The 17,460-nt window shown below is 38.4% G+C and overlaps 1 protein-coding gene across 1 annotated transcript; it reads right to left on the bottom strand.

The window, feature by feature from the left end:
- Nucleotides 1-3,253: 3,253 nt before the first annotated feature.
- LOC139713179 (uncharacterized) lies at nucleotides 3,254-13,629 on the bottom strand. Its single transcript, XM_071624925.1, has 5 exons — nucleotides 13,538-13,629; nucleotides 11,207-11,249; nucleotides 9,717-9,825; nucleotides 8,560-8,820; nucleotides 3,254-3,343 (listed from the first exon to the last, which is right to left on the bottom strand). Exons 1-5 carry the CDS (start codon nucleotides 13,543-13,545, stop codon nucleotides 3,267-3,269), a joined length of 498 nt encoding a protein of 165 aa, XP_071481026.1. The 5' UTR covers nucleotides 13,546-13,629; the 3' UTR covers nucleotides 3,254-3,266.
- Nucleotides 13,630-17,460: the final 3,831 nt, after the last annotated feature.

The raw sequence follows: 17,460 nt of genomic DNA, 5'->3' as shown, positions 1-17,460 counted from the left end.
CCTGAGGAGAATTATTTGCAGGTTTGAGACCTGTAGTGATTGTAAGAGAAGCAAGCAGAAGTCAATACGTGAACCCGTCAAGCCACCAGTGAGAGCCACGACCCAGTGAGAGGTCCAGTGGAGACCAGGGCACCTTTTCATTAAAATTGTCAGACCTGACAAGTTATCAGTCTCTTTAGGTCTTGATTGGCTGAGAAGCTCTGGTCACTGACTGTTAACTATGGTGATGGTCAGAGACCGACAACTTTCCTAAAACGATGCCCTGACCTAATTCCTTTGAATTACTCAATTTTACGACCAGCATTTGGTAGCAAAACTCATTCAGCACAGTGCCATCCACGGAAGCTCATGTATACATGTTGTGCACTCACTGTCAATGGGTGAATCGAGCGATTTTGTTAGTGGAAATGACTTTAATACTGGATCATTCAAAGAGAGAATTTGTCAAGAGCAGTGAGTTGGTTTTGCATTCTCCTGGTCATGACTAATTGTCATAATCATTACCAGTAGATCTTGAAAGGCATTCATGTTGACTTGCTCGGCCTCACTCATGACTGTAAGTGCTACCAACAGCACGAGGGTCCTTGAAAGAAGACTACCTCTGATGTTGTTTTGGATACACGGCATTAAAACCATAACAACAGCACCACAAGATTTGGGCTGTGTTGAATTTAGTGCAATCTGTGTTATATACATTGTGTCTGTGTAGGACAAGAGCCCAACTTTACAAACCAGACGTAGGTATGTATGGAATTTCTATGGACAGTGGAACTTTGTTATAAAAAAGGTCAGATGTACCCCCCCCCCCCTATATTGAGGCAATTTGCAGGTCCAAGCTCTTTTGTACTTTGTTTTTGTATCTTGATACATGTATAATGAGAAACATGATAGAAACCTGTGAGAAATGGGGATATTGTCAAGGCTTTTGGGTCCTTATATTGTTATGGCTCCCCTATGTATGCTTTGACCCCTCCAGATGTGGTGCTTTTAAAAATTTGGGATCATGTCTAGTAAGAGCGCCCTTTTCAGGGCTAGTGTGAGAATTCTGTTGTCATTAAAGTGCAATTCTGCCTCTATAACTCGAGTTCACTTTCTTTGAAATGTGCATTTCTATACCAGTGGAGAGATTTCAGCAAAGAAGAGTCATATTTCATGTTTCCATTGTTTCCAGTACAGCTGTGGTATTTAAAACAAAAATACAAAACAAAAAACAAACAAACAAACAAACAAACAAACAAGAAAATCATTTACTAAAGTGCACTCCCATTGTAACGAACACAGTTATGACGAAATTCCGGTTACAACGAAGTAAAAATTCAGGCCGCAACAATATCCGCTCTATGTATTTCTATTGTTTATTTGTTTGGTTATAACGAAATTTCGATATAACGAAAGAAAACTGCCGGTCTCAAGGACTTCGTTACAACGGGAGTCCACTGTATTATGTTGCTTAGATTTAAGACAATATTAAGTCCATTTTTTTTTTTTTTTTGTACTAACAATATTCCAATGAAGCAATACATGTACAGTGTACTCACACTCAATCAACAATACACACACTCCTTAATAAAGCACAGGAGAGAAAACGAAAATTCTGCACATCATATTTTGTGAAAATCTTTCAGTTGAGCTTGTATTTGACATCTGTATAATATCTCCATAATTCCACAATGGCATATATCACATTCATGGATATGATAAAAAAAAACAAAAGAAAAACATCGAAATTACATTAAGCCTCACGTAAGTCCTCATGCACGGAACCCGAGACGTGAATGTTGAAATATAATGCAGAACTCAAGAAAGTAACATTTTTTGTACTAAGAGAAAAGAAAAATTCCCGACATATGATAATTGCAATGGCTTCGAAGATTGTTTGACTTTTTGCAATGTCAATTTACATGAGGATTTCTTAATAACATCGATCAGTCATTTCCTTTAAACTTTTGAATATTTCCATCGAATTCATATTAACAGAAGAATAATCCAACAAAATTCTGTCACATTCAGCTCTGATCCTTTTGGAATGATATTTGATTTCTGAAGAGTTTTGACGACTACAAACAAAGAACTTTCCAGCTGAGACACCAGTACCAACATGATTGATATTCAATGCTTTAGGTGACCTGTTGTACTAGTGTCAAAATCACAGACATTCAAAGAATCCTAGAAAATTGCAACTAAAGTCAATTGGCTAAAAAGGAATTTACTTGTTTCTATAAAAAAAAAAAGGAAGAAAATTTGATACAAATTGAAAAGCCCCATCATGTAACTTAAAAAGTCATGAACCTATTCTGGGATTCACATTTTTTTCTTTTCAGTGTTATGAGCTGTGTTACTGTGATGTTTTGAATTGGCCTTGCTTGTATACTTATATCTCTAACAAGTACAGACACTAGGAAATCCTTTTTCTCAAACTGCATAAACATTGAGACCAGCTCATAAACCGTTTTTCTTTGAGTAACATATGTGTTTTTTTTTATAGAAACAAGTAAATTCCTTTTTAGCCAATTGACTTTAGTTGCAATTTTCTAGGATTCTTTGAATGTCTGTGATTTTGACACTAGTACAACAGGTCACCTAAAGCATTGAATATCAATCATGTTGGTACTGGTGTCTCAGCTGGAAAGTTCTTTGTTTGTAGTCGTCAAAATAGAGCACCAAAGTGTGATAGCATAAACCGTTCATTACCATAGAAACTGGTTCTAAACAACCTCACATAACTTGAATATATTGGTGAACACATCGCTTGCTAACGATGCTCGCACCCGCTTCCAAACCATGCCTCATGTAAGTTTATATTGTGTGGAACCAGCACTAAGCTACATGTCTATAACAAAAGACTGTGACATCATCACCCTGGTATTCTATCAGGGAATCATTTTCCAACTCAAATTTGACTAGCAATTTCAGCTGATGAACAATATTTCAAATGATATCCTGGACACTTCTATAGAAGAAAACTGCTACACAAAAGTTGGTTTGTGTGTAGCAGTGATGTAAACATGCACAGCAAACTGCAATGCGATACCAGGAAAATTATTCTCTGTTCTATTATGAAATAAGTGTGCAACAGAGCATTACAAGAAGATCTTCACAAACTTTCCACAAAAAAAAAGGAAAAAAAAATAACAAGGAACATTTCTCCTACTCACTCTCAACATGATACATAAAAGACAGCTTAATACAACCGTAATATTTACAAGAGATTGAATATTCTATCCTGTACACTACTGTAAGAACAAAGGGGGGGGGGGGGGTCAGTTTCATTTCCTGGGTGGACCGTTCATCAGTGGGCGTGGTTCCATCATTGGTCCCATCCCTGGCCCCATCGGTCTCATTACTGTTGAAAAGAATAAAAAGGAGAAAGAATATGCTTACAAAATAGAAACAATACATCATGAAAAAAAGCAAAAACAAAATGAAGACAAACTACATGGAAACCCCCTAATAATAAAATGCACAGAAAGTTTGTTGAATCCCAGTGAAAACTTTCATGCCGCAAAAATATCTTGCTTTACAATAACAAGCTTCCTTACAACATGGTTTTTAACTAGGTTACTTCAGCAGTCCAGATACAGTGCACTCCAGGTATAATGAACTTTACACAGTTATATACTGCACTTCTCATTACAACAAAGTACAAATTCAGGCCCTAAAATCATCATCTTCTATGCTTTACTGTTTGCCTAGAACAAAATATTGATATATTATGACGAAAAGAAAATTGATGGCCCCAAGGACTTTATTACATGGGGAGTTCCTGTATCATATTACTGTACTTACCCAGGCCTTTTTTTTTTTTTTATAGTATGGTTAGAGCTAGTTAGCAGTTATATCGAGATGAAATGGGCAGACCCAGTGACCTTATTACAACAGGATTTCCCTTTTAGATATTCATGACCTTAGCTCTGATGTGTTACTACAGTGAGTCATTTTACATACTGTACATAGAGACCTTGACTGTTAATACAGTGCACTCCTGTTATACCAAACAATAACATGGTCAAAACAATTCAGGCTGCAACATTATTGGCTTTGTTTTGTTTTGTTGTTTTTTCAGTTACATAAAAATTTCGATATAACGAAGGAAACTGCCGGTCTTGAGGACTTCATTACAACAGGAGTTAAAGGGACTGTACAGTACTGGTTGAGGTGGGGATTCATGTTTTGAACATTCCTAAGTGAGAGAATGAGAAACCTCTTATGAAATATGAAAGGGCATGTAATTTTAAGAAGGATTCAACATTTATTTGATGAAAATTGGTTTTCAAATGGCTGAGATATCCAAAAAAGTGATAATAATAAAAGGCGACAGGCCACACCTTTTATTAGGATTTCTTTGATTCACCTTGCTTTTTGGATATCTCAGCCATTTCAAAACCGATTTTCGTCAAATAAACTTCTTCTCCTTCTTCTTCCAATAAGTACATCACTCTCAAAGAGTATTGTCGTACTGGGTGCTATAGGTGTGACTACAGGAACAAACATAACATCTGGTGCAAGATAAAGTTAATGGTGCAAGTAAAAAAAACCTCCTTAGTATGAGGGTTATCGGAGTGTAAGTGGTTTCAAACTGCTCCGAAAGGTCTCGAGAGACGGAGCTGAAACCACAGCTGTGGGAAGGCCGTTCCAGATGCAAACAACACTTGGGAAGAAACTGTGTTGATAAGAGAGGATTCTGCAGTGATGTTGCCGGAGTTGGGTGTGGTGGCCTCTGGTCAGGTCTGATGAATGATACAGATATGGTGGGGAAGCAGGGATAGCAATAAGGCCGTTGATGATCTTGTATAATATGATGGCCTTGTTGTGCGCACGACGCTCCTGTAGAGACTGCCAGTGAAGATTGTGTAACATTAGAGCCACGCTACTTTGTTGGTTGTAGTCAGCCGTCACAAATCTTGCTGCACGTCGTTGGACCATTTCTATATCAGATATGAGTTCTTTGGTGTGGGGATCCCAAACTGAGGAGGAGTATTCAAGCGTTGGGCGGACATATGTCTTATAAGCTTGTTCCTTGATGTTGGACGGACACCTCCTCAGATTGCGCTGAAGAAAACCAAGTGTACTATTACTCTTCTTACAGATATTTTGTATGTGTGGTTTCCAGCTAAGATTGCGATGAAGTGTGACTCCGAGATATTTCGCTTCATCAACAGTGCGGAGTGCTTTTCCATGGATTGAGTACTGGATATCTCCTACGATGTTCTTCCTTTTGTTTGATATCCTGAACACTTCACACTTCTCCGTGTTGAAGGTCATTTGCCACTTCCTCTCCCATTCCTGTATGTTAGCAAGATCTCTGTGAAGAATGTCAATGTCTGTAGGTGAGTCAATTGTACGGTATAACAGGGCATCGTCAGCATACAGGCGGATATTTGAAGAGACACACTCTGGGAGGTCATTGATGAACACCAGAAAGAGCAAGGGTCCAAGGACAGTGCCTTGAGGAACACCAGATGTTACATGTGTGATGTTGCTTTTAGTCCCTTCTAGTATGACCTGCTGTGTACGCCCTGTGAGGAAGTCCCTGATCCAATGTAGGATCTGTCCCCTGATTCCGTAGAAATGAAGCTTTTGAAGAAGGCGCTCATGTGGTACTCGATCAAAAGCTTTGGAGAAGTCGAGCAGGATGGCATCCATCTGTTTTTTATCTTTAAGTCCAGTGGCAAGATCGTGAACAGTTACCAAGAGCTGTGACTCACACGAACGTTTCTTCCTAAAGCCAAACTGGCAATCAGAAAGAAGCTTGTGGTTATCAAGGTGGCAGATAATCTGGCTGTGTATTATATGTTCAACAACTTTACAGATGATAGATGTCAGAGATATGGGCCTATAATTTTCCGGTCTGTGTTTGTCCCCCTTTTTATAGATTGGTGTGACATATGCTGATTTCCATTCTTGCGGGATCTTTCCTTGGTGGAGTGTGGCATTGAAGAGGAGTGTCATAGCAGGGGATAGTTCATCTGCCACTTCTTTGAGGAGATAGGCTGGTAGACCGTCTGGACCACTGGCAGAGTGGGGCTTGAGTTTGCTTAGAAGCTTCCTTACCCCTTCCTTGTCAACAGAAAAGACAGGAACTGTTGGATGTGGGCTCTCTCCAAGGTCTGGCAGGTCAGATGTGGTCTCCTGGGTGAAAACTGATGTAAATTGTTCATTCAGCAGGTTGGCTTTTGCAGCAGGTTCAGTCTGAAGAAAGCCATCTTTCATTAGAGGAGCAACTCCAGAGTTTTCGCACCTTCTGCTTTTGATGTATGACCAAAATTTCTTTGGCTTGCCTTCCTCTTCGCATAGCATGTCACTGATGTAAGTGTGGTATGCAGATCTGCATTCGCGTTGCATTAGTTTTTTGAGGTTTTTGTAGCGAGTCCAGTCCTTAATCTTCTTTGACCTACGAGCCTTCTTGTAGGCTCGCCCTTTCCTTCTGGAGAGTGACTTAAGATTTTGGTTTATCCATGGTTGACTATAACGTGCTGATGATAGTTTGGAGGGGACCATAGTGTTGATGATCCTGTGCAGTTCAGTCGATATCTGACTCCAAAGATTATCAATGTCTGTTCTGACTGTATTTGCCTCCAAGTAGTTGTCGCAAAAGGTTCTAGTTTCTGACTTGATTTTGTCCATGTCAGCCTTCTTCCACAAGAAGATGTTACGGCGGATTGGTTTCTGCCTTTTGGCACGGACATCAGATAGTGTTAGAACCATGTCATGGTCGCTTACTCCTGGAATGGGCACACATTTGCTTACAAGAGCAGGCCTGTTTGTGAGGAACACATCTAGAGTCTTATCATTCCTTGTTGGAAAATTGACAATCTGAGTCAATCCAATATCACTGAAAGTGGACAAAAATTGATTGTTGATGACGCTTGTGTACTGGTGACCAATTATTGATGATGAGTTCCAGTTGATATCAGGAAGATTCAGGTCTCCGCTGACCCACACTACAGCAGAAGGGTTACTAAGAACCACTTGTCGGATAGACTCGCACATTGTTTGTGCATAGGTTAAGTCATTTTTTGGTGGTCGGTAAACATGGTTCATAATGTTCGTCATGACAATGGGCATAAAGAGGAGCCCAGCTAGTACCTGAGAGTTGAACATGATTCGTCTTAATAACGCGTAAAGGGTATCGAGAAACGTTGTATGGGCTACTAATGAATGCACTATCACCACAAAGCAATGAAAAAATAAGCTTGCGGAATCCACGAAATATCAAACAGCAATTTATCACGTCAGTGAAAATCAAGATCTGAAACTCTTCTAACAAAAAATATTACTCCGACGACGAGTCTTGGTTTTAAGGCCTGCACGCTTAGATTGCGGTTGGTAGGTGTGAGCGATGCTTCCAGAGTTTGTAACCTTTGCATCATCCAAATATCAACGTGATCACTGATCACTATCGCAGTATCACGTACCACATTCAAAAGTCTCAGTCATCACCACATTTTTTATCTTGGAAGTTCGGTCTTGTAGACAGCATGCATCTAGCAAAGTCTGTTTATCAAACAACTAAATAATTCCAGATGGCTTGTCATAAACAAAATCACGTCGATAACAATAATTCATATACTGTATACATCACCGCATTCTGTCTTGGAAGTTTCGTTCTGTCATGCCATGTCTCATGCAAACATAGAAATTGCATATGTGGGACTGAGCCAGGTTGGCTTTTTTAAGATGGCTGCACAAGTCTTGATGAATACCCGCGAATCATAAGAAAAAGATTGTAAAATATGCATCCAGGAATGACAAATTTTCATTCAGAATAAGTCTAGGTGGCCAGTCATTAATATTTTCAATGAGGTTTACTCAAATTAGTGACTTGAAACATGTAAATAGTGAGAAAATATAAAAATTTTTGGGAGCACCAGAGAGACGTGTGTTCCTGCGATCACATCCCATAGCACATTTTGATACCCCTTAGAATTGCATGCTCTTTGACGTTTCATAGAGTGGTTTCTTAATATCTCGCAAAAAGTTAAAAGCTAAATCCTCACCTCGACCAGAACTGTACACACCCTTTACCTCATACACATGTGCTGCAAGAAAACTTCTGTATCACAGAGGCTAATCTCTTGCTGGTGAGTGGTAGATTGTAATATTCCTGAAAGTGACGGTTTTCTTTTTTTCTGCGTGTATGTGTATTTTAAAAATCTGTCACAAAGGTTACCATTTTCTTGACAAGATAATTTATCAGTTGAATTATCAAACCCACTGTAGGTACATGTATCATTCCTGCAATCATAATGGTTTTGCACAATAATCTTCAACATCATCAATAACTAAATCAATGCCATCACATCTCATTTATGCAATAATCCTTCCACATGAATTACACTTATTCATAGCTACAATGTATGTAGGCAATAAATTGGTAAAAAACATGTTACAAAGCACAAACAAGAATATAATTTTTTATGTGTGTTGTACAAGCAAAGAGATGATGACTAAACAAACAGAAAAAAAAAAATCATACATCTTTGGAAAATTTGTATGTAATTAGTTAAGTTACAAGGTGTTCACATACTCTACAACTACAAACAGATGAGTAAAACTTACATGGCTGCATGCCCGGTCTTGGTTGGCCCATAACAAAGCCAGGTGGGCCCCTGGGGCTTGGATGGGGCGGTCTCATCAGGCCCGGCCTGGGAGGCATAGGCCCACCAGGAGGAAAGCCAGGGCCCGGGTTGTATGAACTCGGTGGTGGTACCCTGGTTCCAGATCCAGGGGGCCCGGGGGGTCCTGACCCGGGTGCCCCTGGCGGACCGTTGGCCCCCGAGAATGGGTTGTGTGTGATCTTTCCGGCTTGGAATGCAGCAGCTGTGCACACAATACGTGAAGGAAGGTTTGTAATCAATATCAACATAAAGAAATGACACTTTGGGTTTGTCTTTATAAGTCCCTCTGGTCATTACAATTAACTAGAATGTGGAATGATTATGCACTTTGATATCAACTCAAAAACTGCAAAGTTATGAAGGTAAGGACTTGCACGTCTTTGATTAGACATTAGGTTTTAAAAGTAGAAGCACATAATCAGTTCAAGGACCAAGAAATCAAAAACAAGACAAACACAAAAAAAGAGAATTTGAGGTGATCGGGGCAATTTGCCATCTTCTTTCCCTGCTATGTTTTGTCTTCTTTACTTTTGTCTTTCTTTCTTGCTTTCTTATTTGTGTCTTTATCACAGGTTTACATAAATTTTCTTGATATCACATTGAACTGAATCGAAGTTTCAGCTGTAACCCAATGTGTGTATTCATACTATAAAGCAATTAGCCTTTAATTACAAAAACAAAACAATCATTTCAAATTATTTGTGTATTTGTAGCCATGGCCTGTACGTGTTCTATGAATGTTTGAAGTGCAGAATTACATTGGAAACTGGATATAAAAAGATCTGATATATAACAAAAAACTGATTAAAACACAACAACTAATTTCTTCAGTCCCAATGAGTTTATTTCCTTTATTCTGTATTGTTCATTAACTACTGATGTACATGTAACATAATATCTGATTTAAAGAACAAAATGTCTTGGTCCCAAGGATCTTGTTATACTAATAATTTCCACTGTACTGCATCGTTTTGTGTCTTCATGCTGTAATTGTGTATGACATGCAATTTGGCCTTTGGGCTGGTTGGGGGGGGGGGGGGGGGGGGAGGAGGGGGGTAAAGGGTATTCCCCCTGCAAGGAGATTGAGGTTCAGCTTACTGGTTTTGTCTATGAGTGACTGTGCCTGTTCCTCCATCCACTTCTGGTAGTATATCCTCACATTCTCCTTGTGTTTCCGTCCATTGCAATGTGTTTTCCTCACAGAGGGCTGCATAGAAATGAACACCATTGAGAACACTTTACAAATGTGGTGCTACAATCTCAAATGTACCTACATAGTACTTGCCTTCGACAGCTACATTTCGCAACTGTTTGGCAAGTGTGAAAATGATAAAATACACTCCCGTAATAACGAACATGGTTATAACAAAATTCTTGTTGCACCAAAGTAGAGTCAACTTTGCATTAGTCAACCTCGCATACAGTGTACAGTGTATGTTGAATAATCACTGAAGTCACAAGTCTTTTCAAATCCTCTTCTCTTTATATTCTTCTGATTTTAATCCCTCAGAAGTCAAATTTTCTCCAAGTCAAAGCTATTTTTTCTTCAGTCTAAATAGATTCGAATTTTAATGGCTAGGTTGACTGTATAAATTCAGGTTCCAAAATCATGATCCATGTCTACAGTATCTTTATATACATTGTACTTTACTCTTGAGCGTTAACAAAATTATAAAGAAAGAAAACCCTCGGTTCAAAGGAATTCATTATACCAGGCGTGCAGTGTATACCTTTTCCTTTTTTTGTAATCCTCTACTTTTATCAAGTTAAGTACAAGCCAGATGCTAGCATAAAGCATCATTGAATAGGCAAGAGAGAGAGAGAAAAAAAAAAAAGAGAGAAAAAAAAATAAAAACAGAAGTATATCTCAAGTGCTGTCAACAATACATTGAACATTTAGGTAGCTACAGAATGTACACAGACACACATTTTTTTTTTTGAAAGTGAAATACACATCTTCATTCGTCTATCTTAATGTACACAGATTTTCCTACTACAGTGTAAACTAACTGTTGATCATGGTGATATTTATCAATTTCTACTTTCTTTCAAGTTTGAAGGACTTTCATGAGCATGTTAATTCAAAGAAACATAACTTGCATGGGGAAAAACACAAAATGAGGTTCTAAAGGGACTACAACAGTACTGGTTGAGGTGGGGATTCAGGTTTATAACATTCCTAAGTGAGATAATGAGAAACCTCTTATGAAAGAGCATAAACTTTAAGAAGGATTCAACGTTTATTTGATGAAAATTGGTTTTCAAATGGCTGAGATATCCCAAAAAGTGATAATAATAAAAGGTGACAGGCCATGCCTCTTATTAGGATCTCTTTGTTTCACCTTGTTTGTGGATATCTCGGCCATTTCAATACCGATTTTCATCAAATAAACGTGTGATACCTCTTAGAACTGCATGCTCTTTGACATCTCATAGAGTGGTTTCTGAATATCTCACACAATGTTAAAAGCTAGATCCTCACCTCAACCAGAACTGTACAGTCCCTTTAAATTTATACATATCATGCTACTGTCAACCTTGCTTGTCACTCTGAAGGCTCAAAACCACACTCCTGGAATCATACTCACCGAATCATGAGTTAGGTAGGTATCACAGTAGTCACAATAGTACCTGTAGCGGATAAAAATAGCTTCAGTCAATTCCAATGTCTTCACAACTTTAATAAATCATAGAGTAAATGTCCCAACAGTTTGTGGCCAGTCGCCTGCACATTTGGTAATAGGAACGTTGAACACAGCAACACAGTATGTATACCAAACATTCACTAACACTCTGCGACATGTAATCTACAAAATCAACTGATGACGAAACAGGGATTGCAGGTGTGGCGGTGTTACTGAAGCTGTCTTTTTCATGTTTTTGTATTTTTTCGATCATAACATCCACTTCTGGGAAAAAATGGTGGCCCACATCGGCTTGCGAAAGTTCTGTTCTATTGTAATGTGAGGACATTATTGATGTATTCAAAATCCATAAACATCGGGAAAATGACACACAAAAAAAATCCAGTTTCTTATAATCTTAAACCGCTTATTCCTTAACTGTGATGTTAAAAAGTATTGAAAATGAAAATTTGGATGTGAGATGTCATCATTTATTAGGTGAGAATATTTCACTTTGGTTGGAAATTAGCGTTTAAATTAGACATTCTACCAAATCAAATGGCATGGGCATGTATGCTCCCCTGTCAGAGCTACCAAGTCTCACGCATTCTGAGTGAGACTCAAGCATTTAGGGGTCGTCTCACGATCTCATGCATGGCACCCATTTTTCTCACGCATCGGGCAAAGTCTGCAATTTGGGCCCATAAATAGCTAAAAGGGATTAAAGTGATAGTTACAATTGAAGGTATATTTTCCTTTTGTCTTTCAAAATAAGTAAAAAATAGTCAATTGTAAGTATGCACCTGATCGCACCATTAAGAGCTAAAAATGGAAAAAGCTCCCTACCGTGGGAGGCCACGGGGAGAGGGGGAACCCCTCCTACACCCTCGCTTGCGCGCACATTCGCTCGCCGAGATGCCGAGTCATGAAAATCTCACTCATAAAAATTTTTTGAACTTGGCATCCCTGCCCTGCGTAGACCGTAGTGGCCGCGAACTGGGCTGGGGCATTTACTCAAGAGTGTTGTTGTTTTTGAAGCATTAAACATCACAATTGATTGTCACACCACACTCAAACAAACAAAAACATCAACAACAACAACAACAACAAAATTAAACATATAAAACGACAGGTGCGGTGAGTCTTCCATCTTTCACCTTTGCATGGTACTGGCATAGATAGCACACATATTCCATGGCATCCGGCCCGGCATGACACACAAGCGTACATATTTTGTATTATAATTTATAGTCCTGACCCTGTAACTAGCCCGACCAGACGCTGTAGTAGAACGCTGTCTCGCGCTTAGTACAAAAATACTAGGTACAGTAGTTACCTAGCCTGACCAGACACTGTGAACAGGGTCTGACATGAGTTAGTGTTTCAACGTTGTCAACGACCGTCACTGTTGACAGCAAAATCACATAAAATACCTTTTATTTGGTATGATTTTAAGAGTAAAATAATTGTCAACACTTACCTACAGCGTATTTTCCTGATGGTTGAGTTAAATTCGGCGTTTTGTTGGTATCCAGACCTTATTGTTGAATTTTTCGGAGTAGATCGTGCCGTGGCATCTTTTCCTTCGAGAGCTTCACAAAAGCAACAAACTACCACGCATGCGCATTCAGAAGTGGTTGCTTTTTACGTACGCCCGTGCGTTTCATGTGTTACGTAAAGCTTGTAGTAGATCCGCGCGTGCTGCACCGGCAATGATTTGAACTTTTTTAGTCGGGGTCATCCGACTATCTGCGACTACCTACGTTGTAGTATACGAGAGTGAATGCTATTCATACAACACGCAGATGAGGAGTGAAGCAGTAAGGACGTTTACAGACCTGATTTCAGCCATAGATTTCGGTAAGTCTTAGACGTAATTAAACAAAAAATCGCATACCGGTTATTGAATGATGATCATAGATTACGATAGTTCCTTATATTTTAGTTTTCCACGATTAATAAAGATATTCATGAAGGAAACAGTGAACGATATAAGCGCGATAACAACGTCCGCGAAGGAAAAGGGGTGCAGCGCTGTCGCGATTTGCGACAGCGCTGCGTGTAGTTAGGTAGTTACCTAGGTCTAGACCTACCTATAGGCTATACGATAGTCTACAGCGACTGGGCTGTGAAGTTATGGCCCTACATGAATACAAATTTGTGGGACAACGTTTCAGTTCGCTCCAACGAGATCCTCAATTGGGCGAGTATTAATCCAACTTTCCTTCTTGGTTCTTCGGAAATAAATATGGTAGGTATGCAGTTAAGACTTCTTATACGTATAAATGTACTTACTTCGGCATTTTGAGTGAAATGAGTGAGAAAGGTAAAGGCCCGTCGACAACAACTCGTTTAACCCACGTCCACGATCGTATCCGTCTCGTACGCACGGCGTTTTGCACGGCACCGCACGCGCACCGTCACCGCAAGCATGCATGTACGCAATACGTACTAAAGCAGAGCAGCGTTTTCTGATTAGGCGCATTTTTAGTCGCTATAAGAAATTATGCAGTACGTAGCACACGATCAGACCATTCCTTTGAGAAAAAAACAACAACAAAACAATAACAACAACATCAACAGCAACAAAACAATTATTTTTTGATATCACAAAAACAGGAAATATTCAAGTTTTATGCTTATGAAATGCACAGACTTTGGCAGAGTGCACATACACACGCACTCTGTGCCATACAGAACGTTTACTGTTAGCTAAAACAACATTTACAATTCTCGATCACTATACAATTACTAATTCAATTACTACAGTACTAGTAGTGTGTAGTGATAATTGTTAATGTTGTTTTGTCTCCTTTGTTTGGTAGTTTTGAAAAACGTGGCTCTTTTGTATGCTTGTTAAAATGTTTTGTTTATCATACTTCCTTTGCATTTAATTCTAAAGCTAATCTATAATTACATGGCTTGATTGTGCTTGTGTTTTAATCAGACATTTTAAAGTTTATTTTCATACGACCCTATTATTTCATTTTTATGGTTGCTGTTATACTTTATTAGAACAATGCCCTACCTGCCTGTTTGAATGCTTTATATGGTGTTCATTGTTTTAGGTAGGCCTATTGTTTTTACTGCTGAAACTAAATGTTGCAATATATCTTAACATGGAGCTCTGTATGTTTTAAAACAGGAACTCTATACGCTCCTGACTCTGAACCAAATTATATGTTACCTTGTGTATTTCTTTTTCCCAAGACCAAACAAATAGTAACAAGTAAAATAGATAATGAATAGGCCTAATTGAATACTAAGTACATACATACATACATCAGGCCCGTAGCCAGGGGGGGGGGGGGGGGGGGTGCGTCGGGTGCGTACGCACCCCCCCCCCCCCAAATTCTGAAAGGTCCACTTTTTCATAATAACGGTTTTTAGCAATTCTCAAGATAACAATCCAAATAAATATAAAGACACATTATATGCTACGTAAATGTGGAAGAGTACGTTTAACAATGTTAAAAGTAATTGTACGAAACCCTTTTGTTGTATGAACCATCGGATCGTCCCCATGCACACAAACACAAATGTTATGTATCAATTTGTGCGAGCTATTATTATATTGGCACTGCATGCCATGGCCCTTGGCGCGTGTGACCGGTGTTTTTTTTTCCACTGGCCGCCCGAGTACGTGCGATTCGTGGATGACATTGAGGTTGACACTTGCATTTTTTCACAGGAACAGAGGTAAGTGGATGAAAATCTAATAGCCTTAAGTTTACATGTATGATAAATATTAAAGAAATTTCCTCGAAATTACTATAATCGAAAACCTGAGACATTTTATATCTACGTCTCACAAAGATATAGTACATGTATATATAAGTACATGTTGGCATGATAATGCCTGGGGATAGATTATTATGTCAACTATTTTCCATTATGAATGCATGCTCCAATCAAATTGTGAAAAGGTGGTCATGAATTAGCATTTCTTACGAACGATCAGGAGAGACAAAACAAAATGAAAGGCCTGTCTTACTCCAGTTCTCTATTAGTTATACATTTTCTCATGTTGTGACAGTTCGATTGGTTCTCATTTTGAAGTGAGCCAAAACCTAAGAACATTCTCACTTATAATTTCCAAAGAGTATTATGCAGGCACACAAACTCAATTTAGTTGTATTTCATTTAAATATAATGGGTAAGAGGGTATGAGAGAGAATGCTGAGCTATGAAGTAAAATGGTAAAGTAAAAAGTTTGTCAGATAGTATTACAAAAGCCTGAATATTGCAAGAGCTCCGGAGTAAAAACAGTCAGGGAAAAACCTTATGTATGATAACATTGTGAGAGCGTTAGACTGCATTGTGACGCGTCGTTATCTAATTTACATTCTTTATTCATATTTTTCATAAAAAACACAGGTAATGAGCCGGATTGGGTTAAAATTCTCACTTACAGCTTTGTAGAAGTCTGAGTCAACAGTATCACACAGTACTTCAAGACGTATTAGTACAAACGATTTCTTGAGCCTGCACCGTTTCAGGCTCTGTTCTGGATACGGCGGTAGAAACTCATTCTTTTTTGTTGTTTATTTTATCATTATTTACTAATCTCTTTTCTAACTTACAGGTAGCGGATTTCTTTGCAGGCCAAATTCGGAAATGTACTGTTGATTATTACTTATACATTTTCTCATGTTGTGACAGTTCTATTGGTTCTCATTTTAAAGTGAGCCAAAACCTAAGAACATTCTCACTTATAATTTCCAAAGAGTATAATGCAGGCACGCAAACTCATTTTAGTTGTATTTCATTTAAATGTAATGGGTAAGAGGGTATGAGAGAGAATGGAAAGTGCTGAGCTATGAAGTAAAATGGTTAAGTAAAAAGTTTGTCAGATAGTATTACAAAAGAAACTCATTCTTTTTTGTTTGTTTATTTTATCATTATTTACTTATCTCTCTTCTAACTTAAAGGTAGTGGATCTCTTTGCAGCCCAAATTCGAAAATGCCTAGAGACAGCTAGTAACCAAATATGCTACTACTTTATTATTTAATTAATAAGAAATAACCATTCCAGTATGTATCTTAGTGTGCACAGTAAGACAGATCAAATCAAATAGGAAAACATCTGAGCACTAAGCCTGAGGTCTGAATTTGCACTCAACTTCTTCCAATGGCTAACGGATGTTTAATTTTTGAATTTCACTGACCTCCAAATTTCACAAAGAAAACCTTCTTAGCATGATGGTTAATATGACATTTGACTGATATTGGAGATGTTTGCGAATCGGATCTACTACCTTTAATATTATTAAATCTAAAATGATTATTTGAAAGTTCGGAAATGCTGGAAATATCCTACCACAAGGAGGCAAAATATAAATGGTTCACATTTACAATTCATTTTGTTTTAAAAATTTTCTTATTTATTTTCGTTTTTGACAAACTCGCATACCAACGGCTGATATACTGTATAGTAAAGTGAATGTTTCATCTTCCAAACAGCATCCAATGGGATGGAAAACTCCAACTGAAAGGTGGACACCGTGACCATACTCGCTAAAGAAAACGCGTAATAGGGGTCGTTTTTTCTCACGGATTAGATGGAAAGTGTGATGTACGAGCGTATATAATCAAAGGGTATCAAAAAGGCCGAAATTTGGGAAAATGGTAGATTGTTCAATCATGATGAAGTACTTCTTTAGGGTGCAGGAAACATTTAAGGAATATACTTGTTTTTAAGGCCCGAAAAAATCATATGATCATTACTCGTTTAGGGGCCATTTTGAAAGTCCATGTATGAGCATGGTGTCCACCTTTTAGTTGTCGCTACCCCTCCCGGGACAGAATCAAAGGACCGTTTTATTAATTAACGCAATCCCCCCTTCCTTTAAAAATCCTGGCTTCAGGCCTGCTAACGCGGGTATACAATAGAAAAAATAAAAGTTAAAACAACACCAGGAAAATCACTATTCTCAATTTTGCGGCGCGCTACGCGCGCAGAGTCTCGAACACAATTAAACTTTGCAACTTCCTGGCAAAATGAGTTTTTACTATTTCCTAGATGAAATACCGTAACGCGATTGCATGCAACAGACAAAAATACAAATTTCCTCGAGACTTTAAAACGTCATTAAAACAGTCAAAATTCACAATTTGCGGCGCGCTTCGCGCGCAAATTCTTATACAACTTTTGTAGTTCGGTCGTCCAAAGAATATATATATATATATATAATTGTGTGTGTGTGTGTGTGTGTGTG

Source organism: Diadema antillarum, unplaced genomic scaffold (genome assembly GCF_040938485.1).
Source record: "Diadema antillarum isolate AM-2024a unplaced genomic scaffold, OU_Dant_1.0 seq00001921_RagTag, whole genome shotgun sequence".
Lineage (NCBI taxonomy): Eukaryota > Metazoa > Echinodermata > Echinoidea > Diadematoida > Diadematidae > Diadema > Diadema antillarum.
This window is presented reverse-complemented; position numbering and strand designations above follow the sequence as displayed.